Below are 27,995 nucleotides of genomic sequence, written 5' to 3'. Positions count from 1 at the left end.
GCCAGTGATTATCAGTGGTGATATGATTCACAAGTCCAACACAAGAATTTCTTTTTTCTTTCACTGTCCTGGGGTTGCCTTTATTCTATTGACCTTGTTCCATCCCTGCATTACCTGAATTTTTCCAGCAACTTAGCTGGTAGCTGTTGTCCCCAGCAAGGACCCAGCTGCCTCACTGTCAGTGTGTCAGAGTACAAACAGCTTCAATGACACAAACACATACAAGAGGAAGTTTGGTAAAAAGGTTTTGGTACTTACAGACCCCAGGAAGACTCCACAAGCCTCCAGCATAGAGGAAAGATAGATGGGAAAGAGTGGCAACCAGCAATATATACTGGGGGACTAGGTCGTGGGTTACTTCAAGTTATCAGAGAAATGCCTGGGTGGTGCATTTAAAGGAAACCCAGCCTGTGGAGGGAGAGGAGTGCTTTCTAGTTTTTATCTATGTTGCAAGCTGGCACCCTATGGGTGTGGTAAACGACTACCTGGAAACTATCAAAAGGGACCTACCTGGAAATCTTGTTCCTGGGATTAAAGTCAAATATTAAAAACAAGTAGAAGCATAAGCACTCATGCTTGAACTACGTTTTTTTTAAATGAAGTTTTTATATTCAATTGCCTCAAAGAACATACAGGTTCTCCCACTTCTACCCCTGACTTCTCTGGTTTATCAAAACATTATTGGATTTGTATTCGAGTTTTATTAAAGCTTTCAATTCCCCCACCCAGCTTTTCTGGGACAATAAAAACTTATAAACTTAAGGTGGAAATACGTTATTTTTGTTATAGTTGCCAGCAAAACTGAGATTACACTTTCTATTAATAAGCTTTGTTCTTTTAGACATGACAGGGAAACTGCACCCATGAACTCTCGATGAAATGGTTGTCCAAACAAGGCTTGCATAATGAAAACTCTAGTTAACATGTAAATATGGATGGGGGAAATCTCACATGGCCCCATCCCTTGATGAAGTGCTATAGGCAATATTAACGGCTGCTGAGAGAGAGAAGCAGTCTTCTCAAAGGATGCACCAAATAGGTTATCAAACTCCAAGTTGTCAGCCCTAAGCACATGTATATACAAGCAACATTAAATGGTGTGTGTGTGTGTGTGTGTGTGTGTGTGTTTGTGATTTATGTGACAATAATTATTAAAAAAGAGGTCAACCACTTCACAGAGAGATGCAGCAAGAATTAGAGAGAGAAGATGGAGAGGAGGAAATGATGTAAATACATTATTTACATTAAATTCTCATTTTTAAAAAAGTCCCTGATAGGCTGACCATGCTCCAGTGGAAGGCTACAAGTCCATGAACACATGAGCAACACAAATGGGACTTGACGTGTGGGTGAAAATTAAAGAGGACACAAAGTTGGGTGGATAGGGAAGGGAGGATGAATCTGGGAGGAGTTGGGGAAAGGGTGAATATGGTCAAAACACACTGTACAAAATTCCCAAACAACAAAGAGGTTTTAAAAAATAAGTTCTGTTTTTTGACCACTCCATACGTGCATATAATGTGTTCTGGATCCCCCTTCCCCATTCTTTCATTTCCTTCCCACCCATGCCTTCTCCCTTCATTCCTTACAAATCTCCTTCCCGTCTGTGTTAGTTTTTGTTTTTAGTGTCAGCTACAGAGGAGGAAGGGCCTGCTCACCAGGCCCTCCCACTTACTCCTGATCTCTTGGCAACATTCTGGGAGAGGGTGTCACGGTACCCACTGCATACCCGTTGTTGAGCACACCAGGCTCGGACAGGTCCCAGCTCAGGGCCACACGGACTCTGTGAGACTGTGTCTGACTCGACCCTTCTGCCCTCTCCTCTGCTCCTCTCTGTTGACGCCCCCACCATTAAACATCACTCATTCCATCTCACTCTCTTGTGCTCTCTCTCCTTCCCCGTCTCTCTCCGTTCTTCCCCTTCTGGCCTTCGTAATGCCTTGCTCCTCACAGCCTTTCTCTTGGTAGCTCTCTCAGCATCTGCCCTGTTCCTCCTTTCTTCCTTCTGTCTCCCATCTCTGTTCTGTATTCAACAGAACCCCGAGAAAAATACAGACCTGAGACCAAATGCTGGCTCCAGCGACCCAGTGACAAACCACAAGTCCCTGCCTCTTACGGTTTCCAGGCGAAATGTCACCACAGGCTCCTGTTTTTCAATATTTGGTTCCCAGTTGATGCCACTGTTTTAAGAGTGTGTGGAACTTATAGGACATGGGACCTAGCTGGAGGATGTAGGACCACCATGGTGGGTCTTCCACACTGCAGGCCAGCATCCCTTCTGGTCTAGCTCTGTGCTTATCGGGAAGATTAACAAGCTGCACAGTGAATTCCAGCCTCCTATGATGAGGTCACAGCATCATGCCTTCCCTACCATGGTGGGTTCATATCCTTAAACAATGGGCCAAAGAAATCCTCTCCTTCTTAAGTTGCTTCTGTCACAGCTATGAGAGATACAGTCTTTGAGTTCAGATCCCTCATCTTGACAGTAGGCAAATGACTATGACATTCAAATGACAATGTGGAGCCTGTCCTAGGAGACAGGAGCACGCTAAGAATGGCCCCCACCCCATTGCTCCAATCTCTCCTGTTCACTTACTCTTCTGTTTTATTTCTCTTCCTCTCTCCTCCTTATTGTTGGCCAAACACAGCAACTACATAGGTGACTTGTAATTGCAGAACAATGTTACTCCCTGTTAATTTCTGCAGAAAATGGCTACTTAACTCGCCAGGGTCAGAGGGCCACTGCCTGTAGATAAGGACATTACTCCATTAATTCAGCAAAAAAAGGTTACTTAACTTGCCAGGGTCTCAAGATCATTGCCTATAGAATGAGGATGTTACTTCATATTAATTTCTCAAAGTCTTGAGGTTATCATCTGTAAATTGCAGACAATGTCATCTGTCTTATGGTGTGTTTACATAAGATAAGAGTACAATCATTTACAACCTACCTTGCATACAGTAAGCAACACCTACACGTAAATCATTAATCTTATCAGTTATTACTAGTTATTACTTATCAGTTATTACTAGGTGATAGTAAAAGTCAAACATGGAAAATGGATTGTTGTGAAATCTCCCTTCTATTCTCTGCTTACTTGGTTTTTGGTTTTGTTTTGTTTTGTTTTTTTAAGGCAGGGTTTCCCTGTGTAGTCCTAGCTGTTCTAGAACTACACTCTGTAGACCAGACCAAGCTGGCCTCAAACTCTGCCTTCCAAGTGATGGGATTAAAGGCGTGCGCCACCACTGCCCAGTCTCTCTCTTATTCTTAAGAACCTACATTTTCTCTCCCTTCAGGAAATGTATCACTGCTTTTCTCATGTCCTTCCAGAATTAACATGGAAATTAACAAATAGCAAATGTATAACACTATAATATACATACACACTATACATACACACTATATGCAAATACACATTACCTATACGCACTATATGCACATGTATACACTATACACATTTACCACACACACTACATATATACACACATACATACTACACATGTATACATACTATAAATGTAAACTATACATATTATTTACATATACTCTACACATATACATACCATATACACATTTATACACACACATATACAATGATATATACACTCCTGCATATTTACATCTATATTATATGGACATATACCACATCTACACTATATACTTACATATATACTAAATGTACATACATAGATATACTATACATTTACAGGTATATAACATCCATACACAGCCTCATAGAATATATATCACTACATATTTACAGGAATACACTTATATCTGTATTTATAGTGATATATATACATATATGCAAACATATAAACACAAAACACATACACTATTCATTTACATATATACACATATATATCATATATGTACATATTGTGTGTCTGGTGGTGTGCTAGTACACATTTAACAACTGTCATTCTGTAGCAGGAAGATGTTACCTAACTTGACCTCCTGGGGTAGATTATGACCCCCAGTCTGATAACACAGACACCTGGCAATGGCAAGATGTCAACAGTCAACAATTGCAGCACCTGGCAATTCCCATGGCGTCAACAGTCGCACCACAGGTGATTTCAAGCTTCCATCATGAGGACTGTGGAATCAGGAAGAGGGGGCAGTCAGAGAGGAGGAAGGAGACCAGCAGGAGCAGGTAGAGGAAGGGGGGAGTGGAGGGGAGGAGAGCAACAAAAATTTTGTATAGAAATGTCACAATGAAACACACTGCTTTGAATGCCAATTTTAAAAACTAATTTTTAAAAACATAAACTGTCCCTGAAGGCCAAAGTGATCAGGCTTCAGCCCAGTACCTATGATAACACACATACACACACACACACACACACACACACACACACACACACACACACACACACACACAGAGGGTGTGTGTGGGAGAACATACACGAAATCCATTAGGGGTTTTAAAGTCCTTTTATCCTTAGGCAAGGGAAAGTACAAGAGCTTAGGTTAGGAAATATGGAGGACTGTAGAACTCTAGACGCATGTCCAGTGGTCCAGAATAGAGTGTGGGAAAACTTGGTGTCTGGTCATCTACTGATTTGGCACAGTCACAAAGCCTAAATGGGCCTGACAGCTGCCAGTTACTCTTATTTTGGCACCATCCACCATGAAAGGGAGGAAAGAGATCAAAGGCATCCCAGAAATGCCAGTCTGCATTGATAGTTTTGACCAAGCACTCCTCAAATGATTAACCAGAGCTGCTGGTCAAGGGCGGGGTCAGGATTTCTTAGGAAATATGCTCAGCAGTGTTACATGGCCAAGATCTGAGACTGACGCACACTGACCTCCAAAACCAGCTTTCTGTATAGTCCATTACATGTAAGGAACAACACAAGTGAAGCAAGGGGCTTGATTTGGGTTCTCCCTCGGTCTCATTAGCACTGACACTCTGTTTTCTCCAGGTAAACTCAAGACGTCAGGACAATGGGATTCCCACCCTGCATCAATGATAGAATGGGGCTAATTCCTCCCTTGTCAATCCCAAGAAGTATGTCTCTAGCTTTACATTAGTTTGCCACACCTTTCTACTAAATCATTGGAAATATTTATCACTTTCTATAGCTATGAAACCTGGAATTTCCATTCAAATGATTAATGGTGTGTTTCTCCTGCTATTTATATGATTTCTTTAAGCCAATTTCTTTGTGATGTTTTTCCCATGGTCTTTGCTAAGACTATTCACAAATGCTGTAAGTCCTATTACAAACTAATTATTCAAGATACAAAGTAGAACTCATTTCATAGGTTTTAATGGTGTCCAGGAGCTAGAGGCAGTGATTCCTATTTCTAGCCCCCTCCTTCCCATCATGTTCCACTGCTGCCAACAAAACCTATTCCAAGTATGGGGCATTGTTCGAAAGCAGTGAATATAGAAAGGGCCCTCCTCCTCGGCTTCTTTGCAATGAAAACCTTGAGGCTACATGTCAGCACAAAAAAAAAAAAAAAACTTTTTTTTTTTTCTAATGGAGTCTCAGATTTTGACAATTTAAAGAAAATCCTGAACAGGAATTCCCAGACACGTTCATTGTCCTGCTCCTGACTGCTATCCCACTACAGTCTGGGTCACCATTGTGTCACCCTGTCCATCTCCTCGCCTTACGTACATTTTTGTATTTATTCATCTAATTCTCATGACCCTTTGTGGCGACTTTTATAACCACAAAATATGGTGTTTTGTCCCCATTTACAGAGAAAGAAAAGAATCAAAGGGAGTGACTTGTCAATATAGCATATTGCCACCTACTCCACATGATCAACACTGTACATCATTCACCCAACTGAAATTTCATACTCACATCTACTGCAGGCACAATTATCGACTCATATGTAAGAAAACCAGAGTTTCAGTGAGGTCACAAGATTCACCCAAACCCTCCACAGGCAAACAGCCAAGCCATGTTTCGTGAAAGTCAAGAATTCCTGCTCACCCATTGTAGCAAACAAAAGATGGAACCAGCACAGAACCCCTGCAGTTGCAGACACCTGATTTTTGACAAAGATGCCAAAAATATAGAGAAATGGGCTCTTCAACAGTGCTAGAATAACTGTGAATCCACACACAAAATAATGAAGCTAGATCCCTACCTCTCACCTTCTACAAAGGTATGTTCCAAATGGATCAGACGTCTTTGTAAGGAAAATGAGGCAGAGAAGAGATAGACTCCATCTCAACAGGCAAGACAGCCTTACTGGAACAGCAAGAGGCCCCAGCTTTTCCTAAGGATGAAGGTTGATTGCCTTCACAGGAGCTGGGGGACATGTAGATATATATAGATGCCCATAGCTCTTTTTGTAGTTTGACTGGGAACAGGGTGAGTTGTTTTCAATATGCAGACTTATTATTTCTGCAGATGGAGCTGAATGGTCAGGCTTGGGCTAAGCAATTCTTTGTCGCTTGGGGCTATTGTCTAATACACCCTGATTCAATTCCTCATAACCTGAGGCTATTACCCAACAATCATAAGACCTGAAACTCATGTTAGAGGGGAAAATTAGGGTAATCATTTCAAGGTACAGGGAATAGGCAAGGACATTCTAAGAATTATTCCAGATACTCAGAAAATAATGCCAAGAATTGAAAAACGGGATTGTAAACTTTTAATGCTGTGCATAGCAAAGAAAGAGTTGAGTGAAAAGATAGCCTGAAGAATTAGAGGAAATCTTTGCTAACTGCACTTCAGATTGAAGAGAGCATCTAAAATATGTAAAGAACTCAAAGAACAAACACCAAGACATCAAACCCAATCAATAAAATGGGCAAATGATATGAACAGTTTTCAAAAGATTAAGTATAAATAACCAAGTAATTTAAAAAAAAAAAAGTTCATCACTTGCTATTGGAAAAACACAAATTAAAACTACATTGAATCTACCTCACTCCAATCAAAACAGCAGTCATTAAAGAAACAAGTTAATGATGAGGAGTCAAACCAAAGGGAACGTTATCAAGGTTAATAGGAATGTAAATTTGTCCATTTAAAATAAATCAGTGTGGAATTTGAGGAAATTCAAAAAAATAAAAAAATAAACAATAAAGACAGTTCTACCCTAAGACCCAGCTATGACACTCCTAGGAACTTTACCGAAGGGCTCCACAGACACAGAGTGTCCACTGTGGCACTAGTCATAACAGCTAAGTTATGGAACAAGCCTAGGTGTCCATCAACAGAGGAACAGATACAAAAAACGTGGTCCATGTGCACAAAGAAATTTCACTCAGCCATAAAGAGTATGACAATTGCAGGGAAATGGCTAAAACTCCAGATTACGAGATAAACTCTCAGGCTCATAAAGGCAGTATCACATTTGTGGTCCTTAGATTTTTATATAGGGGAGGGATAAGGAAAAGAGGGGGGATGGCAGGGCGGGGTAAGAAGAACAAAGTCAAAGTACATCATATAATAGTATGAAAATGTTTTTATGAGTTTTCAGGACTGTGTTCAACGAATATATACCAATTAAATAAAGGGCCAGCAAGATGGCTCTGTTGATAAAGGTACTTGTTGCCAAGTCTAATGACCTGGGTTCATCCCCTGGGACCCAAATGGTAGAAAGAGAGAACTCCCCCAAGTTGTCCTCTGACTTCCCCATGGATGCTATGGCATGCATACAAATAAATGAATATAGTAAAAATAGGTTCTGCTCTCCATGGTGGGGCAGGGGGAGGGGGAGTGAGACTAGACTCAGGCCAGAACATTGAATTATCGTTCTCAAAGAAATGCTTTAAAAGCATTCCCAACTTAAACCAGTGTTGACCCAGCAACTTTCTAAAAGCCAGATAATGGCAGAGTATAGTGGTGCATTCCTGTCATCCCAGCACTAAGTAAGCAGAAGGGTTATAAGTTAAGAAGCCAGCCTGGGCTACATAGCAAGCCCAACTAAACAAAACAAAACCAGACAATGGGCCACCCTCACTCATGTCAGTAAGCACAAACCTGAACGTCTACTAACTCGTCATCCTCCAGGGACCCCGTTTCCACAGCATCCTGTTGGTTCCTAATCTCCTTGCTTCCCTGGACCCAAATGAGGTCAGCGTTTACTAGCTAGCCCGTTCCTGTTTTCCTGTCTTCTACAGTCTTCTTTCAGCTTCTGAATGCAAAAGTAAAGCTCCTTCTGTCGTCAGGGAGCTTCTAACTCTGGTGGAAGGAGGGCATAACCTCTGCTATCTTCCTTGGGAGAAAATTGGCCTGAGAACAGTCACCACACACCCCTAACTTGTCACAAACTGGGTGTTCCTGGCAGCAACCTGAGCTGTTGCTTTGATTCTGTTGCCAAGGTAGCAGGGAACTTGCAGGCAAGCTGTTGGGCAGTATGCCCAGTGCAACCATTTCTTCATGGCAAGCCATGATAAGGGGCAGTGAAGGATAAGCTCCAGATAAAGGAATGGCACTTGGAAACAGATACTGCTCCCAACAACTATCTTTGCTACTACCCCTTGGACTCTCAGGCAGCTGGCAAGCTCACTTATTATTTTTTTTATTAAGAGATTTTTCTATTCATTTTACATACCAACCAGATTCCCCTCTCCTCCCTCCTCCCACCCCCTAGCCTTCCCCCTTAACCCACCCTCCCAAGGCAAGGTCTCCCATGGGGAGTCAGCAGAGCCTGGTATATTCAGTTGAGGCAGGTCCAGGCCCCTCCTTCCTGCATCAAGGCTGTGTAGTGGTCTGGGAAGCCCATAAAGCATATCTTCAGTTCAGCATTTATATCATAGCACATAGGAAGTCCTCGGGGTTTGAGGGCACCAGCCAAATCTCAATCCACTACTTGCTAACTGAGGTTTATAGCAACCAACAGTATCCTGATGAGGGTAAGGTTTTCTTTTACTAAAAGACATAGAAAATAATTGTACCAATAGAATAGCTTCATGGGAGGGGGTGGATGAAGTTATGCATGAGACATTTAAGACTAAGTCTGACTCATTTCACATCCATATGGAAAAATGTGGTGAGTTCCACTCACAGTTGGTTGATTTAAAAAACTCCTTCCCAGCATAAAACACTTCCTAGCAACCTTAGCAGCAGGTGTGATCACGTGACTGAGATCTGGTCATTCTGAGTCACCTTGAATTAGGAACGCTGCTTCCAGTTCTTCAACCTCCCATGATGCCTTCTGACATATACCTAAACCACTGTTCTATAATCTCCCCACCTAGATAGGCTGTGACAACTTTTGAGCTGAGCAGGCTTTCACTCTCTGGGGAACATTCATGTGCCCACTGCTCACCCAACTCCAGACTTGTTTCTTCAGTGTTCACATCCTCTAGACATCAGCGTGACTCCTTCCTTGCAGACTTGATTGTAGCAGGTTCCATATTCTCATAGGTGCACACAAGGCCCTCCTGGCATACTTACTGTGAATATGTGGCCTGAAGCAGATAGCCCAAACAATCCTGTCTCATCCACCCCACCCCGCTGCGCCCCCATCACCCAGACAGTAGAGCCCAGTGCCTCAGAACCTTCACCTGTTAAATGTAGACCATTTACAAACTAGTGGAGCTCACTGGTGAGAATATGAGAGGGAAATCACTAGCAAGGCAGGAAGGCCAAAAGCCACTTGGTTCAGGCTCAGGCTTGCACAACTGGATCCCACTAGGACTGTGCTGGCCGGGGACCATACTGACACCTGTGCTTCAAGCTCCTCCTTGCCTCACCTTATTCAACTCTTACAACAGCCCAGGTAGGATGTCAACTGCAGCAAACAGACCCCCAAAGACATCTATCTGGTTTTGTGTGTATGTACGTGCTCCTATCACGTATTCACGTGGATGTGCATGTTCACGTGTGTACTTAAGTACGCTCCAAGTGTGTCAGATGTCTTCTTCAATCACTCTCCACATTAGTTTTTGAGGTGGGTCTGGCCTCTCACTTAATCTAGAGCCTGGCAATTCGGCTGGACTGGCTGGCCCAGCGAGCTCCAGGGATCCTGCTGTCTCTATTGCCTCTGTGCTGGGATTACAGGCACACAGTATGGTGCCTGGCTCTTTTATTTTTTCCTTAATGTGAGTTCTGAGGCAGCCTGGACTCAGGTCGCCATGCTTGCACAGTAAACCCTTTACTGACTGCGCCATCTCCCTAGGCCAGGACAAGTGCTTTGAAAGGGGCTTTGTGAGGGCTGGGTATCGGTGGAAGTATCAAGGCAACTCCATGTAGTTAAAAGGGAGGTTTATTTTGTGGGGTAACTTACAAGTAAAGGGATAGGTAACAGGGTCCGGGAGAGGTGAAGTGCAGTCCAGCGGTGTTCTCTGGAGAACTCTGCTCGGTCTCCCTCCAGCGTCCAGGATTCAGGAACCAAGAGAACTGGCACATCCGGTCTCAGGTCTTAAGGGCTCCTGTCTCAGCCCCGCCTCGTAGGTGTGACAGTTACCGAAGCCTCAATGGGGGTAGTACTTCCAGGTCAAAGTACATCTCCCCCTTTTGTCTAAATAAGAAAGTTCTAACCTAATGCAAAACTATATACAATAGGAATGATTATCAAATATTGTCCAGGAGGAATAAGGGATAATGACCTAGACAAGATGGAACTACAGCCAACACAAATATCAAACAAGAGACACATACAAAATCCAGAGAAGTCTGGATGGAGCATGGGTAAATGGCACATTACAGAGATCATTCCAAAAGGTGTCCTATCCTGAAGAACCTGAATCTAATATTTAGTATGTTCTGGCTAAGACAGAAGATTGTAACTCATTTAGATTATAATGGATAATCAAGAAATACAGATTAATAATTCGTCTTCTATGATGGTCAAACTTATAGTCATGTTAAGTTTTCTAGGTATACATAGATATAATTCAATCGGGCAAGTAATCAATCTTCAAACACTTCAAAGACCTACAGAATATGGCATTTAAAATGTTTTAAAAATTTAGACTTTCTGGACAGTGAGACATGTCTGCTCCTGGCAGCACGATTTACTTCAAAGAAAAAGATGGGCATCGAAGACACTCCATAAGGAATTTATCTTCTTCTTTGCAAAAATAACCATTTGGGCAAGAAACTGTTCTTGCCTGGACTGCTTGACAAAAATGTATCGACTGGACATGCATACGAAGGTGACCACTGAACTTTACAAGGCAAAATGGTCCTTCAGGCTCCTGCTTCACAGAAGAAACTGCCAGACATTCTACAGGACACAGAGAGAAGTGACTGAGAGACTCTAGCTAGGCCTGTGGGCTTAAGACAGATACCCCAACTTTACAGAGGAACTTTGGATGACTGTCCAGGCAGCCAGCTGTCTCTGTCATTCTAGATTTTTGAAAGTTGCTTATAATGCACTTCCTGTTTACTTAGGTAATATTATATCCTTCTGAGGTCTTTGATGTAGTTGAAGACTAGATAGTTATGATTTCCTTAGTTATGATAAAAGGTAAGTTAGATATGAAACCTTAGACTCGCAAATATAGGGTAGGATATCTTCTTTAATTTGCCAAATACAAATAGACTAGATATTATAATGTAATTTTACTATGTTAAAGTTAAAACCCTCCTTTTTGAAAAAAAAAAAGAAAAGGGGAAGTGCTGTGGATATCGCTCTGTATGCTGTAAATGTGTTGCTCTAATTGGTTAATAAATAAAGTGCTGATTGGCCAGTAGCCAGGCAGGAAGTATAGGCGGAACAAGCAGAGAAGAGAATTCTGGGAAGTCAGGGGTCGTCAGCCAGACACAGAGGAAGCAAGATATGAAGGCAGAACTTCTTGAAAAGGTGCCAAGCCATGTGGCTAAACATAAATAAGAATTATGGGTTAATTTAAGTGTAAGAGCTAGTCAATAGTTAGCCTGAGCTATTAGGCCATACAGTTTTAATTAATATAAGCCTCTGTGTGTTTACCTGGGTCCAAGCAGCTGCAGGACTGGTGGGTGAGAGAGATTTATCCTGACCACAGGCCAGGTGGGACACAGGAAAACTTCAGCTACAGCTGGGTTCTGTGTCAACTTGACACAAGGTATGGTCACCTGGGAAGATGGAATCTTGACAAAATGCTTCCACTAGGTTGCCTGTAGGCAAATCTGTAGGGCATTTTCTTGACTGATGATTGATGTGAGAAGATCCTGCTCACTGTGGTCAATGCCACCCTTGGGCTGGTGGTTCTAGTTGCTGTAAGAAAACCGAGCCAGGGGGAGTGAGCCAGTAAGCAGCACGTCTCTGTGGCCTCTGCATCAGTTCCTGCCTCCAGGTTCCAAACGTGACTTCCCTTGCTGATGATGAAGTGAACCTATGAGCTGAAATAAACCCTTTCCTCCTCTAGTTGCTTTTGGTCATGGTGTTTTATCACAGCAATAGCCAACTAAGATAGGCTTCACTGTGTCCCACAAGAATGGCTCTAGCTGTGCAGACCTGGACTTTGCCTGTTTGTCTACCCTCCTCCTGGTCCATGTCTCCTCCAGCTGGTGGCCAGAAAGCTAGCTGCTACAGGTCCCTAAAACCTGCCAGGGCCCAGTTCTTTCTGGAACCATCTCAGAAAAGCAGGGCTTTCTAGAAGATTCTCCCTCTCATCTTAAGAGCCTTTCTATCACATCTGCGTAAGTTTTGCAACATGTCTGTATCTTCTCCAGCTTCAGGTGACCTTCATGGGACCACAAACTAGCTAGGGCTATCTGCACCTCTGTGAGAACCGCAGTCCCTCCTGAAGCACTGGAGGAAAGGAAAGGGACACTGGGGGAAGACTAACAGTGATGCCTGGTCTCTGGTCATGTGCCAAAGGAGGCTGGCACTCAGCTAGTACTTCTGATCACCTGCCATACACAAGATATTATGTCCAGGGCACTGCCATAAGCAAAGCAGCCACAGTCACTACCTGATCTTGTGGAGTGATGACTGAAATGCTACACTGAGGATTCTAAGGTGATGTCTGGTAATAAGATGGTGGGTGACACAAATGGGAACCACACACCTGGTACTGCACCACTGTCTCCCAAGGGAATGGGGACCTTGTTAGGAAGATGTGGGACTGACTGCCTGTCAGGCCACTGGGTTGGAACCATAAGTGCTGGTGCTCTTGGCCAAGGCACTTGGTGGCCCCTGGAAGTCTCAGTGTCCTCACCTACATTTGCAAAAGACAGCACGACAGTGTCAACCTGCCAGAGTGCTAGGAGTTCAAAGAAGTTAAAACATGAAGGCTCCCAACTACTGCTATTCAATGACTAGCACTGACCACATGTGGCTATTTAAAGTAAAATAAACTGTTCTAGTCTTAGGACTTAGGTGGCAACGGCTACATGTTGAATGTTCCACAGCACAAATGGCTGGAGGCTGCCAGAATGCGGGGAACATGACACTTGTCCAGCACCTGGCAAGGTCATATACTATACCCTATGTGAGCTCACAGACCAATGCCACCCAGCTCAGTGTGGACCTCCTCACAGAGTAGGCATTTAATAGTCATTTATTGAAGAAAATGAAGCATCCCAGCCCCAGTATCCCACCCCTATGTCCCTACACACACCAGTCAACACCACCAGGTGAACAGTACCCAGGTTCCCTCAACCTCTGCCCCAGGCCCAGGAGGCCAGAGGTTTAATAGCAGTCCTCAAAGTCGGAGTCCATGTCTGAGCTTTGCTGGTTCTGAATCTGACTCTGCTTCCGGTACAAACAGGCCACCTGAGGAGAGGGTGGAGGGTATCAGCAGCTCCTCCCCAGCCACTCCTACCTCTCTGGCTCCTGGCCAGAACCAACCCCCTTCCCAGGGCCTCACCTGGTCACTGGTGGTGGCCTGCTCTGGTTGCTTGTCTCCACGGATGCGAACGAACCGAGGGAAACGAAGGGAGATCCCTTTCTCTTTGTCCACCTGTGAGAGAGGACAGTAGTGGGGGCGCTCTGCAGGGTTCCAACTGCAGTAAGCTGACAAGTGATTCCCTAGTCTCTTCCTCTTTCCTGACCTGGGCCTTGGTTCAATGGGGCTGAGCAATGGGCCATAAAGGTTAAAGAAGGTGTCAGCATGTTTGAAATCCTGGTACCTGGTGTACTTTAACACTCAGGAAGTATCAGCTGCTATAGTTATTTATGCAGTTAGCATCCTAATGAGGACGAGTGCTGGAAAGCAGCTGGGGCTTTGATGCCAGCGGGCAGCTCAAGGCAGTGACCTCAGCTCTCTGTGATGCTCATTCTCACCTACGAGCACAAGTACACAGACTAACATTTCTATGAGACTTAAACGGGTAATATGCCAGTTACTAACCTATGGCTGCATCACAGTAAATGCAGGACAAAGGCCAGCTACCTGCACTTGGTACCAAGAACCCTTGCTCTCTACTGTATAGTAAGTATGAATTTTTTTTTTAATGAGATAAACTGAGCCTGGAAGAACTTGCTTGCAATCCCAGCTGCTCAGGAAGATGTAGCAGGAGAATTTCAAGTTCAAGGTCTGTGTAGGTTAATGAGAATTTGTCTAAAATAAACAATAACAAAAACAAAAATACAGGGTAAAAATAGAGAAAAAAGGAAAGAGGGGTATGATAGAGCATAATACCCCAGTGAGATGCCAGTGATGTGGCTCAGTAGTAAAACACCTGCCTAGAATCCCCTAGTAAGAGCATGATCAGCAGTAGAGAACTTGCCTAGCACGCACCAGGCTCTGGCTTAAGACCAAAAAACCCTAAAAAACAAAAACCCAGGAGATACACTTTTCAAAATATAAGTCTGTTTATACTCAGAAAGTACATGCCAGCCATGCTTCAGGACAGGAAGAAAGGTCAAAAGAACCTTCAATTTGAGTTGTACTATCTCCTGTGTGCTACCTACTGACTGCTGTAGCCACCGGCTACATCACTGACCTGTTCTGACACAGGGACATTAGCCACGGAACTGCAAAACTTGGTAGCATGACAATTAATTCTGGGTGAAGTAGCAACTTCAGTCATGAAGGAAACAATGGGAAGGCATGCTGAATTTTCACATAAGTCTAGGTTCTCAGGTTACGTTGGAGATGAAGGTGAGATGCTACCAAAGGGAGCAATGTCACTGTCTTCTTACTACAGCTGGAATGATATCTGACACCCAAGTATATTCCAGGTTTCTTAATCAATACACAGGAAGAGCACAACCCAAAGTCTCTCCCCAACAGCTCTGTCTTTCCTCCTAGAATCTTTCCCAGACCCCAGCACTCACCAGGCCCCGTGCAGCAGGGTAGACAGGGGACAGGGAGAGATCTGCACACTTCACTTCCCACACGACGCTTGGGTCCAGCCAGTGGTCTGGGGCCACTGCCCCATCAATCCTCACATAGGGGCGTGGGGTCGGCAAAACCAGAGCCTGCAATGAGCAGAGGGAAAGGAGATGAGCTTAATTATCAAAGCCTTAGAGGGAGAAGGTTAGAGATGAGAGAAGGGGAGAAGAAAGTGGAGAAGATGCTGTCTAAGCAATCCTTAAGTCAAAAAGCTAGACATGGGGTATCCAAGGAAAATGATAAAGGGAAGAAAGGAGACACCACTGGGACTGAGAAGGGATACTAAAGATACAGAGAGACACAGACACATACATAGACAACACTTGAGGGGGTGAGGGGGAGTTTGAGGTGAGGGACACAAACCTAGGGAACAGCAGAGAGATATCCAAGAATGGGACAGAGATGGGGTCAGACCTGAAGATACCAACACACAGGACAGAGAAAACGCCTGAGACTACTAAGAAAGATCGTCCTTCTCTAGAGGCTCATAGCACTTCTAAGGGACAGCTCCTAGATGTATGCTGTGCTGGGACATGCAGTCCCTTGGCCAGCATTGCCAGGAAGTAGCTGGCAGATCTGGGACTTAAATCTAGATGTTCTCGGAATCCATACTACCAGAGCCCTGGCACAGAGTATGATGAGAGGCGCCGGGCAGTCATGCAGCCCACCTGTAGGCTCTGGTGATGCTCCTCCAGCTCTTCATCGCTGAATCCAGTTCCCAGCTGCAGGAAAATATGGCGAATTAGAATCTCATCTGGCCAGCTGGTCCAGCACCTAATCCTGCTCCTGCCACCTGAGATGAGGTGGAGTGATGCTACTGAGCATTCGGCCAAAGCTCAAGGAAGGGGAAAATATCCTGCCCTGAAAGACTACGCTTGTCATGCACTGCCCTTTGCTTTCTAGAAAAAATTATCTCCTCTGCTGTGTCTCTCCAATGTCTGGGCAAGATCTCTACCACTGAGCCACACCCCCAACCTCTTACTGGGGGATTCTAGGCAGGGGCTCTACCACTGAGCCACAGCCTCAACCCCTCATGGGGGATCGTAGGCAACAGTTGTACTGCTGAGCTACACTCCCAGCTTCATATCCAGTATGGCACTGGACTTGTGACTCTCCTACCTCCCAAGGGCTAGGATTACAGGCTTGCACCACCTCTTACCACTCCTACTCTTTTAACACCACCATTAAACTTAGAACCAACATTTAGGAAATGCTAAAAAGTAGTAATACTCCGTGCTGGTAGCTATCTTTAAACTGCTTATGTAAGTTTCTAACTAGACAAGTCCTGTCTGTATTGATAGCCATATTACTGTTTGCCTTCTGTCCTAATAATAGTGCTTTTAAATCCCCATTCTAGATAAATACTGCAAAAATGTAAAAATATTGCAAAAAAAATTTCTGACCACAGATTAGTGCCCAAAAATATGACATATTACAAGCCACTTGATCACATGGGTAACCATGTGAGGCACCACTCATTTATTCAGAGCTGGTGGAGCCTGCACATGCATGATGACACAGGCACATCCCAGAGTGTAAATTTATCCCTCCCGATTCTGTGACCAGCACCCAGTCCCCAGGACCTTGCATATGGCCTGCAGTTCTTCACTCTCCTCATCATAGGCAGCCAACAGGAAGCCCCCATACCGGCCGGCACGCTTCCCCCGGCCCAGGTAGGCACCAATCACTACAAGGTCCAAAGTGTCGCCCACGCCGTCAAGGTAGTCCTTCTTCAGCTGGAGGAGAGAAGCGAGGGATGAGAGGGGTAGAAGGGCAGGTGGGAACTCACTACTTGAGGCTTGTCCTTGAGTACCTGAGAACTTTGAGGAAGAGAAGCAAGGAAAGCTTGCTGGAGAAGTTGCAGGTAAAAGGGCTTTTCATCTTGAAGCAAAGCAAAGGAGTTAGAGATATGTGAGGGGAATCACCTTTTATATTTCCAGGCTGAGCTGGAATCTGGATCCTCCTGCCCCAGCCTCCAAAGTGCTAGGGTTATGGTATGTACCACATCCAGCTTGGGGGTTACCTTGTTTCTCTTTGCTTCAGTCCCCAAACAGTCACGGTTAACTCACTCAACCCATCCCTTCACACTTACCCATCCATTCAAGAAACACTTATGAAGCACCAGCTGAGTGACAGGCAGGCACTTAAGATTGTGGGTAAAAGAGTGAATTATTGCTAAGGCAGGGAAGGTTTGCACACAATGAGCTGCTTCTAGATAGGAGAAACAGACCAGAGGCAAGAGGAAAAGCACGGCAGGCCTAGCTTGCCCAGTTCCCAAGCGCCTCCATCTGTCATCTTGTGCCAGCAAACACTCTTCCACCCCCTTCTCATTTTTGCCCAATCATACATCACACTGGCTTATTCTCTATAAAGCAGCCAGAGGACATCTGCAAAGTGACAACAGGATCAGACTTTCTCTGAGACTCTGCTTGCTTCCTGAAAAATTTAGAAAAGAACCCAGTTTCATCTCACAGGGTGCTAGGTGCTACAGTCTATAGCCTGCTCCCCTGACCTCCCCTGCCCACCCTGTATCCTGTGACACTGAACCTACTCCGCCTCCGGGGCCGATGTACCTGTGGCTCCCCAGCCCAAATGCTCTGCCCTCATCTTCACATGGCCCACCCCTCCCTGCTGTCCAGAGTTGTACCAGATGTCGAGCTGGAGGGCTTTTCTGAACCCCCCAAGACCTTCCCTAACCAAGCTGACTCTTTCCTCATGAGCTCATCAGAGGCGGTTTATCTCGGACACAACCCAAGGACTGTCCTTTGAGTGCCTCCTACAACAATGACACCAGCACAGGAGCACAGAGACCTGGCTTGGCTTCCTCACCATGATGGAACCAAGGTGTAGGCTAAGCAGTTCACAGTGAGTTCCTGGAAGCGCCATTAGCCATGCTTTGCTGAGGCAGGAATCATATAACGGGGAGTGGCTGGAGACTCCAGCGCACAGGGGGGCAGGCGTCCACACTGGGAAAGCCAGTCAGAGGCCAGAGTCACCTTGAGCCAGTTGTGTGACCTCTTGGCGATCTCATAGGTGGCATCGACATCCAGGGTCTTCACCATCAGCCCTTCACAGGAGTCTGTAGGAAACACGGAAGCCTGATTTGGCAAAGAGTGGCCCACAAGGCCTGAGCAGGCAGGATTCCAGGCAAATCTCAGGGGTTGGGAAATGGAAACACGGTCAGCGCAGGCTACAGCAAGGCTTCAGACCCGTAGAGAGAAGAGTGGTTGCACTCACCCTTCACCGACTGCTCCAAGAACTCAGCAATCTGCTCAATGTCCTTGGTGTCCAGGGAGGTGGCGAAGACAAATTCACCCTCTGTCTCCACAAAGTTTTCCCGGAGCAGCTGCCGGCGTCGAGACAAGGGCTGGCGAGTCAGGGACTGAGGAGAGAAAGTGGACAACACTGAGGAAATAAAAACTGTAGAAGTCCGGACCTTGACAGTGTACACAGCAGGCACACATGTGGTTACAGAAAGCCTTGGGGAAGGAGGAACCAGCGGCCAGCAGGACCGTCAGAACTTTAACTATAGACGGAGGGATCAGAGAAAAGCAGACCCCACTAGTGTGCTGAACTCAGGATTACCTAATGGGAAGCCATCATCCATCATCCACCTGGTGCCAGAATGAACACTTTGTGGAATTATAATTTAGTTTTTATTTATTATAAATTTGTTTATCATAATATGCAGATATGGGTGTCCATGGCACACATGTGGAGGTCAGAGAATAATTCTGTGGAGTCAGTTCTCTCATCTCCACATAGGGTTTTGGGGACTGAAGTCATGTTATGAGGCTTGCCAGCCAAGCACTTTTATATGCTGAATGCCATCACACAGGCCCTACTTCTTGTCATTTTTAGTACCACCCAATAAGGGTTAAGACCACAAGGTTAATACACATTTCCAAGGGGATCTTCCCTACACTAACAGAGAACTGAGAATCCCCTCCTAAGTGAGAAAAAGATTAACAATGCAATGGTGCCTCAATATCTATGGAGAGGAGTCTGGGAGCCCCCCATCCCAGATACAAAGTTCACACATGCTAAGGTCCTTTATAAACAATAGTGAAGTAAGCTAGGCAGGGGGTGGTACTTGCTAACTAGCTAACTAACAAGCTTAACTGCTTGCTAACTCAGGAGGCTGAGGAAGGATCACACACACACACACACACACACACACACACACACACACACACACACACACTTTATACACACAGACAAGACAGATAGAACCTCAATAAGATGTCATCTATCCATAAGAAAGCTAGCCTCTGCTCTCCTTACTTCCCTAAGACAAACTCATCTATCTGGTGGAAACAATATGTGCTATGTGGCTCAATTAGCCAGAAACATATAGACCATCAGTTCTCCTGATAGCCCAGTGACAGAATCAGATCTGGACCAGGTACAGAGATTTGACTGGCACTGCCCAGACAGAAAATATCAAGAGAGAAGCAGTCAGAAGAGGCAAGAAAAGAATGGGAGATCTTGTCACTCGTCCCAACCCCCTAAATACACACGATGAGTTCTCCAGAGGCTGGGTGAGAACAATTTCTGTGACAGTAATCATCAGCTTCTTAACCAGTACCCTTAAGTGACCATTTTCAAATTTTCAGTTTTAAAACTCTTTATAGCCTTTTTTTTTAAAATGTTTATGTTTTTAGCAGATACTAGAGACATAACATGAGGTCTCATAAATCCTAGGCAGACACTTTACTTCTGAGCCCCAGCCCCTCACTGGGGTATTCTAGGCAGGGGCTCTACCACTGAGTCGTGACCTCAGCTTGTTAAAAAGTACTTGAGGACTCTCTTTAAAGGGCTTCTATTTAGGGGGAGGAGAGAGGTGGCCATACTTCTTGATATTCACAATATCAGAAATTCAAAATTTAAAATATAGTTAATTCATTAAAAAACAGTGTATCCAATATGGCCAATTAGCATTTTTCTCCCTCTTTTTTGTGTTCTGCAAATGGAGCTCAGGGCCTTGAGCAAGCCAGGCAGGTACTCTACTTATAGTACTTATACACCTCCAAACAGTGTATTTTATAAAACACACATCTATTTAAAAATAAATAGCGAGAAGAGGGGCACTGACTGACTGACAGTGTGCAGACCCTTCTCAACAGAACAGAGGCTGGCTTTTCCACTGCTTCTGAAATCACAGGGAGAAAAATCTACTTCATACAGATGTAAAACCATACCAGGAGTCCTCAAAATCACCCTGCACAAAAGGTCTGGGGGCCTCTAGCCTACTGAGCCCACACTTAGAAAGGCTCACTGCCTGAGCATGACATTCCAGCTCAGTGATGGAGCAGAATCAGAAGCAGCAGAGACAGACTCCAAGCTCACTCCAACCTGCCACTCTCTGTGTGGCACCTGTCACAGAGCAGAACTCACCTCTCCGTTGAGGTAGATGAGATCAAAGGCATACAGACACACCTGCACCTGGATCTCCGATGCATCAACTTCCTAGTTGGAACAGAATAAAGACCAGGAATGAGGGGAGGGGAGGTGACCTTCTGTGCCCTATCCCATCATGCTTCGGACAGACACCTACCATTCCTCACTCCTCCCCCCAGGCAAGGGGATCACACTGCTGAGGAGGCAGCAATGCTGCAGACATAAGCCCTGAATGAGGATGACTCCTGGGAAATCCTGACTTAACCCTCCTTCACTGCATGGTTTGCTTTCCAGCCTCCCTTGCAGCTAATGATGAAAAAATGCCACAACACCAACAAGCTAGATATAAAAGGAAAGCCAGCTGAGGTCCAGGGTATGCGACTTCCCCAATAGGCCTTTCATAGTGAAATGATAAAAACAGGAAAAGGACCCTTCAATCTCTCCTAACTGAGATCCTGGGGTGAGAAAGTGATGGCTGGAACAATGGTAACCACTTTGCCAAAGCTAGACCCACACTCAGATTCACTCTGCCCCCTGAGGGGACCAGGTAGGACCCAAAGTCAGCACTGGAAGGAAAGAGACAGAGTGTGCCACTGCAACAGGAAATTGATGGGCTGATGCTACCTTGCGCTTTCGTGTGGTGAGCACTTGGAATGGCTGGATCTGCTTCTTTTCCCGGTCCCAGGCCACAGCCTCAGTGTCCAGGATGAAAGATGTGACTGCGGGGAGTTTAATCTGCAAAGTGAGGGAAGAGGTCAAAGGACAGAAACAAGCCAATGAATTCTTTTTCCCTCCATTGCTCTCATGAACCACAACTGACCTCAGCAAATACAAGAACATAGATCCTCCTGAGTCCTCACCAAGGGGCACTGGTTTTCCTGGTGACTTGCCATTTCGTGCCATGGACCAGACTCAGCGGCTGCACCCAGAGGAACTTCCCTCTTCCTCTCAACCACATTCAACTTTCCCTGAACCCAGCACTTCCCCTCTGAGGTCTCTGAGCTTTCACCTCACCACAGCTTGCCTCAGTCACCCCAATTGCTGCCTACTTGCACTGACCCCTGCAATAGCACCTCTAGCCAACAGCCAAGGTGACTGCCACAAACCCTGATTATTATTGCTGTGCCTGCTGATAAAAATGGTGTGAACTTCCTTGGGCTCTGGAGAACTCTTCATCAGCCCCTAGTCTTCTCTTCACTTCAGCACATCAGCTGGTTTGTGTCTCTAAGGAGCAGGCGTCTCACAGCACTGGGCCTTTGCACATGCTGTTTCCTATGCAATGCCTGCCTTCCTCCCTATCCCCTTTCCTGTGGTTTACCTTCCCTGGGAAGCCTTCTTTTCCCTCACTAAAACACTGGTAGAATGTCAGGGGCCGCCTTTCGTGTTGCATCCCAGAGCTGGCTGTATGGTTTAAGACACTGCTTACTTGATAATTCAAGAAAGTCCAATTCAAACCTACTTTTCCCTCACTCAGTGCTAGGAACTGAACAGAGGGCCTTGGGCACGACATACCAAGCAAGCGTCCTACCACTGAGCCATGCCTTCAGCCCTTCATTGGTGGACTCAAGACAAGAGCTCTACTTCTAAGCCACACCCCCAATTTCTCATTAGTAGACTCTAGGCCACTGTTGTAACACTGAACAATGTCCCAGTCAGTTATGGTTCTTATTCAGGGTCACAGATGCTGGACCTTTCCTTCAGAGTCTACAGTGCCCCCCTCTAATGAAAGCAGCAAGCTCTGGCTGTGCTACCACAGGCTATGGCATACACAGATGCCTAATCCACATTTGCTGAGTGAACGGGTACAGAAAACATGCTGCATAAGGGCACTTCCAGGAAACAGCAAAACCAAGATGTGCTCAGTGCTTAAGAGCACTTGATGTTCTTGCAGAAGACCTGGGTTCAATTCCCAACATCCAGGAAGTGTAGAGAAACCCCTGGCCCAAGACCCAGCCCTGCCCTGCCTCTGAGCTACTTGTAAAGCTCCAGCTGTTCACAGGCCAGTGCCCTTTAGGTCCTCTCTTGGCCTCACTATGGACAGGCTCCAGGCTGATCCAGGATTCTGCTAAGGACGTTCATGGAAACCCGTGTTAGACAGTGTCCACAAGTTGAAGCCAGTGGGGGGGACAGGGGAAGGGGTCCAGGAAAGCATTAACTTTCCCATGGGCTAGACATAGCCTAGAACCCCCTTTCCCTCTGTTTCTGTCTGGAAGTGTGGCAGCTGCAGGCAGACAAGACTAGGATGACAAGCTAGCCAACCAAGGACAGTGGAATCAGAACAGCCTTGGAGCACCTGCCTCCAGACTGCAGAAATAACGCAACATCTGTTCAAACCATACTGAAGCAAGGTTGTTATACACAGCTATACATCTTCCAGTCTCCTAATAAGCCCCGCCCCTACTGCACCAGGTTGGTCCAGAGGGGGCTGTACCACAGCCCAGGAGGCAGCCACTCACCTTGGGGATGCGGCTGATAATATCAGGGTACTTTCCTGTGTTGTCTTCCTGGTTCCTGCTGAAGATCTTCACCTCTCCACTTTCCAGAACGTGGATCTACCATCACAGGGGAAGGGAAAGGAAGTCAGGTAAGCCCTTTCTGTGTGACACTGGCTTCAGACTTTACCTTCACAGGTAAGTTTGGGAAGCTCAATGAGCTGCTACAGAGATCTGAGCAAATCATCTTAAGTTTCCTGGTACCTGCAACCTGTGTATAGCATACAACATCTTTTTTCCCCCTGGTTTTTTTTTAACTTTATATAATGTATGTACACACACACACACACACACACACACACACACACACACACACACATGTACAAGATTTATCACACTGTTGAGTGTGGAGGTAAGAGGACAAGCTGAGGAAGTTAGTTCTCTCCCTCCACCATGTGAGTCCTGGGGATCGAATTCAGGTCATCAAGCTTGGTAAAGCATCTTGCCTACTGTCACTTTACCAGCCTGGTGTCTAACTTCATCGCTTCTGTTTCCCATTTCCCTACCTCCCTGTCTCTCAAAGTTCATCCACCTTGTTGAATGCAACACAGACCTGTCTGAATGAGTTGTGCTACAACTGAAGCACTCTGGATTCTACTGTTGGCACAGCTGTCGGAATACTGTCTGGTCACAGGGTTTAAGAGGGTTTTATATATATATATATATATGCCATCTCATATGTACAGTATCTTTAACATACATATGCACATATGTTTATAATCATGACCACTATTATAAACTGTTTTCTGATTGTCTTCTCAGTATTATTCTGAAGACTCACTGCTGAGGTTGTGCGTGTGGAATCCACGGCTGTGACTGCCTCAAAGCCCCAGGTACCACTCACCTTGTGTGCTATCCCTTCCTCATGTGATAAACGCCAAGCTAGTCCCCAATCCCACCAAGACAGAAAAGCCATAGCATACTTCCTCAGCACCAATGCCTTGGTCTCAGGAGGCACACGCCTATCACTGCACTAAGAGTCACACAAGGGCGTCCCAGAACGGCAACCATAAATCATACTGTATTCACCAAGTACCAGGGGAGTCAGCATCTCCTGGTGACCCTTCTACAGGTCAGAACTTCTAGCAACCCCATTTTGCCATAAGCTGGAGGTGAAGGGTACTGCACTCACTGAACAGAGGGGAGACTAAAGCCAGAGAGAGGATTGTGCCATTCCGGACTTGTACAGAGTACCCTTCTCATACAGGAAGGGCTGTGCTCGACCCATACCTGTGCCCGCTGCCCATCATATTTGTACTCGCAGGTGAAGTCCACCTCCTCAAAGCGTTTCAGTACCTCACTGACACCCCGAGTGGGATGGGCCAGCATTGGTTTAAGAGGGACCCCTGGGAGGGAAGAAAGCAAATTAGGAGGGCAGAGGAAAGGCAATCTATCAAGAAATTAAGAGGGAGAGGCAAAGGCTACCAATGTGCCCAGGACCTACTACTCTCTTCTCCTGCCATAATGTAAAGGAGAGAACCACCCGCATTTCAGAAGACACACTTGGGTCCCCATACCAACCTCCCTGGCAGTTAAGAAAGGCCATAAATGGGCTCAGGAGTAACAAGAGCAGTATATGGTCACATTTTACAAGCAACATTACCTCCCCTCTTTCCCTAATCATATAGGCTTTAGAGTGACAGCTTCAAGACAGCAGAGGGACGAGATAAGAGGAATCCAGGTCCCTGGATGACCACTGAAGCACAGCTACATGCTCTATGGCTGCCAGTCGTGCTCTACACATGTAGATACACGACAGACTCTCCTCGGCCACTGCCTTCTGGGGAATCTTTGCTGCTGTAGCCCAGGCTCTGTTCAGTTCGTAAGGAGAGCTCAGGGGAAAAGGAAAGGGTCTCAGCAAAGGGAAACAGCACTCAGAAGCCGTCTGGGTGCGACTGCTCACACCAGCTCAATGGAGGACAGCTGCCCCCACCTCGAGGCCGATGGCGTGGTACCTGGGCTTAGCCTGCAGTGCTCTGGGAGACGTTCCAGGCCATGTTCCAGCAGCACAGGGATGATTCGATCCAGGTCAGGCACCTCACTAGGGAGGGGTTGGAGAGAAGAAAGCAAGATGACAAGGTCTTTTGTTTTCTTCCAAGTGCTGGGAGAAGGGGTAGAACCCAGGATCTTAGGCATATGAAGGCAATGTTCTGCTGCTGGGCCACACCCCAATCCAGATCAGGATGAATCTAGGCAGATACTGCTAGATTCTAGGTGTTAGATTCTAGGCATGTCCTGTATCACTGAGACACGCTCTTAGCCCCTCACTAGTGGATTCTAGGCAAACACTCAACTGCTAAGCCACATTCCCACTCCGTGATTTTATAAGACAGGATCTTCCTACGTACCCCAAGTCGGCCTATAACTTGAGATCCCAAGTGTGTACTGAGATTTCAGGTGTGTACCACCACACCCAGCCCATGGAGGTTCTTTCTAGAACTTGAAAACTCTGTCTATATACAAGTGCAAATACAGAGATCCCTCAGCCCGTGCCAGACCTGGGCTCCTGAACACCTCTGCTTAACTCTGTGACCACGTCCTAAACTCCTCATCACTGTGTCCTACTGTCAGTCACCACACATCATGCTGACTGTCTCCCTCAGCATGCAACCTCCATCACCCCTCGCTCACGTCCTGAGAGCAATGGCTATGTCCCACTCAAGGTCACCGCTAACTTGTTCAGCTAGTCTGGGAAGGGCGGAGTGGGTCGGACAGAACTTGGCAGATAGCGGAGCCTCCAGAGGCTGAGCCACGGGGAGATCTGTAAGAAACTCACGACTGCCGTACGCCCAGCACCCCAGGCAGTCAGGCCCAGGTCAGGTGCCTTGGGGACATTTACGGAACTGCCCACAGCCCTCTTTCCTCTACTATGGTCACCCAGTCAAAGGTCTTAGGTCAACTGCTGACCAAAATTCCTCCATGTGGCTCACTATAGAGCCCTAATCCTCTCTGTGCCTGTAACATCTATTACAAGTAGTCACCAGCCTCTTCTCTGGGTCCCTTAGGGCCTTGGTTGGAACTCGGGGTGTCTTGTGCCTGCAGCCCCACATGCTGTCAGTGTCTGCCTCTCACTGCTCACAACTCAGTATCATCCCTGTCTGGACTACAGCCCCTTGCTGCTGTTAGACCCACGTCAGTCACTCACGTGTTAGCCATCAGTCTGCCCCATCCCTGCATCTCACCAGAAGGTCTGCTTCAAGATCATGCTTTGTTCTTCCAACCACATCTTTCTGGCCTCTGCTGTCTTGCCCTTCCCAGCATCCACAACAGCTGGGGGAAAGTCTATGAAAAGACCCACCAGCAGCTTAGTGATGAACATGACCCTTCCACTATTCAAGGACCCAGGGTCACTGAGGGCAGTGTATGGCATGTGACAGGGAAAGGAATGAGGTGGGCTGCCCAGGAGCATTTTCAGAGGAGAATAGGGCAATAGATGGAGAAGGGAAGCCCTGGGGACACAGTGTTGGCATAAAAATGGGCCAGAGTAACTCACCTTGGCCAGGGGGCGTGAGGCTCACGGCCTGGGCAAGCGCAGCCAAGACTGACTGCTCAGCCAGCCCGAGGCGCAGCCGTCCACTGAGGGACCTGCGGAGAGAGCAGCAAGGGTGAGCAAGCGGGCCACTCTCCAGTCTGGCCCTCCACACTTTACCTGTTCCTGTCTCCCCAATCTCCACCTTTTGTGGAACCTCTTAAATGTCCAGAGAGTCTTCATAGCCTCAAAGGGACCCAAGATATCACATAACCCGTAAATGACAAGGAAACTGAGGCAGGCCAGGAATGGCCATGACCACTGTTCATTCCTGGGAGAAAGCAGGACCTTCACAGGTGAGAGGGTAGGGGCTTGTGGAAAGTAAGTCACAGGCAAAAGCTGAATCAGAACAAGAGTCTGCTAGCAGGTGTGACAGTCAAGAACCTGAGCCAGCCCAGGCTGTGCTTTAAGCCAGTCACTCACGCTACAGGGAGCTAAACGACCCGCACCTCCACCTCTATCAGCTGAATAAGGTGGATAGGCTCGACCTCACAAAGTAGCTGGGAGAACTGATGGCATCAAACAGTAGGAACAGGGCAGAACACCTAAAAAATGGCTTCAAGACACACTTCAAGAGAGGCCAGGGACTTTCCTTCCACTGTCATGACAGCTTTATGCTGAACTCAGGCCAAGGCAGACATAAAGAATCAATCACAGAATTTACCCTTGAGCTCCAGAATCCTTCTCTAGGCAGGATCACCAATAGAGGGAAGTTAGCCCATGACAGGAAGTTATTATGGTTTGATATGAAATATTCCCCACAAGCTCACATTTTAAATGCTTGTCCACAACTAGTGGTACTTTTTGAGAGCCTGTGGAAACTTCAGGAAACAGGGGCTGCCCAACGGAAGCAGGTCACTAGGTCACAGGAGATTATACATGCCTTGCTCTAGTCTTACTCTGTTTCCTTGTCTGCTGTAGTATGAGGAGCCTCCTGCACACACTCCTGTTGCCACAAACCCTACCATGCCTTCCCCACCATAATGGACCCAAACCCTCCAAACCATGAACTAAAATACTCCTTTCCTCCATCAGGTATTCTTGCGGGCCACAAGACTATATTATAGAGATTCAGCTGTGTATTTATTAAAGCTATACTTTGACCGGCCAAGAGTCTGTCAAAAGGCAAGCCATTTATTATGAATATTTGGTGTTATCCAGCTTTTAGTATTTCAGCTGTCTTCTGCTATGAAATTCTTGTGTGCCCAAATATTCCCAGACCATCTGACAAACAGTTCAGCTCCTCAGACCTGCAGAACTTCTAGGTAACTAACTCGCCCACCCCCACCCCACCCACACACCCCACCCCGGTTGAGCCTAGGAAACAAGCTGGCTGGAGATGCATAGCTTTGTTTCTTGTGCAAATGAAGCTCAGACCAT

General features: G+C 46.2%; 2 protein-coding genes across 12 annotated transcripts in view; both read right to left on the bottom strand.

Annotated features, from left to right (window-relative positions):
• Nucleotides 1-10,327, bottom strand: part of LOC128095438 (calcium-binding protein 5) — a 53,949-nt gene extending 43,622 nt beyond the window's left edge. For 4 of the 7 annotated variants that reach the window (XR_008213245.1, XM_052714377.1, XM_052714382.1 and 1 more), the window contains exons 1-3: nucleotides 10,214-10,327; nucleotides 9,254-9,395; nucleotides 259-408 (exon numbers count right to left, since the gene is read on the bottom strand). The gene's annotated coding sequence lies outside the window, so the exon portion shown is untranslated. Of the gene's footprint in view, nucleotides 1-258; nucleotides 5,439-7,962; nucleotides 8,482-9,253; nucleotides 9,396-10,213 lie in introns of those variants that run through there. The other 3 variants (XM_052714378.1, XM_052714380.1, XM_052714379.1) reach the window with 3 other exon arrangements.
• The window catches only part of Lig1 (DNA ligase 1), a 38,067-nt gene continuing 20,246 nt past the window's right edge, over nucleotides 10,175-27,995 (bottom strand). For 3 of the 5 annotated variants that reach the window (XM_052714370.1, XM_052714371.1, XM_052714369.1), the window contains exons 15-28: nucleotides 26,580-26,671; nucleotides 26,269-26,368; nucleotides 25,042-25,127; nucleotides 24,317-24,432; nucleotides 23,051-23,146; nucleotides 21,219-21,329; nucleotides 20,592-20,663; nucleotides 18,432-18,576; nucleotides 18,191-18,273; nucleotides 16,778-16,930; nucleotides 15,863-15,916; nucleotides 15,137-15,280; nucleotides 13,725-13,817; nucleotides 13,398-13,630 (exon numbers count right to left, since the gene is read on the bottom strand). In XM_052714370.1, the coding sequence (XP_052570330.1) occupies nucleotides 13,547-13,630; nucleotides 13,725-13,817; nucleotides 15,137-15,280; nucleotides 15,863-15,916; nucleotides 16,778-16,930; nucleotides 18,191-18,273; nucleotides 18,432-18,576; nucleotides 20,592-20,663; nucleotides 21,219-21,329; nucleotides 23,051-23,146; nucleotides 24,317-24,432; nucleotides 25,042-25,127; nucleotides 26,269-26,368; nucleotides 26,580-26,671 (1,429 nt within the window). In that variant the 3' untranslated portion in view covers nucleotides 13,398-13,546. Of the gene's footprint in view, nucleotides 13,631-13,724; nucleotides 13,818-15,136; nucleotides 15,281-15,862; nucleotides 15,917-16,777; nucleotides 16,931-18,190; nucleotides 18,274-18,431; nucleotides 18,577-20,591; nucleotides 20,664-21,218; nucleotides 21,330-23,050; nucleotides 23,147-24,316; nucleotides 24,433-25,041; nucleotides 25,128-26,268; nucleotides 26,369-26,579; nucleotides 26,672-27,995 lie in introns of all 5 variants that reach the window. The other 2 variants (XR_008213242.1, XM_052714368.1) reach the window with 2 other exon arrangements.

Source organism: Peromyscus californicus, unplaced genomic scaffold (genome assembly GCF_007827085.1).
Source record: "Peromyscus californicus insignis strain IS unplaced genomic scaffold, ASM782708v3 Scaffold_4__1_contigs__length_199733344, whole genome shotgun sequence".
Lineage (NCBI taxonomy): Eukaryota > Metazoa > Chordata > Mammalia > Rodentia > Cricetidae > Peromyscus > Peromyscus californicus.
The sequence above is the reverse complement of the archived record's forward strand: the minus strand, read 5'-3'. Positions and strand labels throughout refer to the sequence as shown.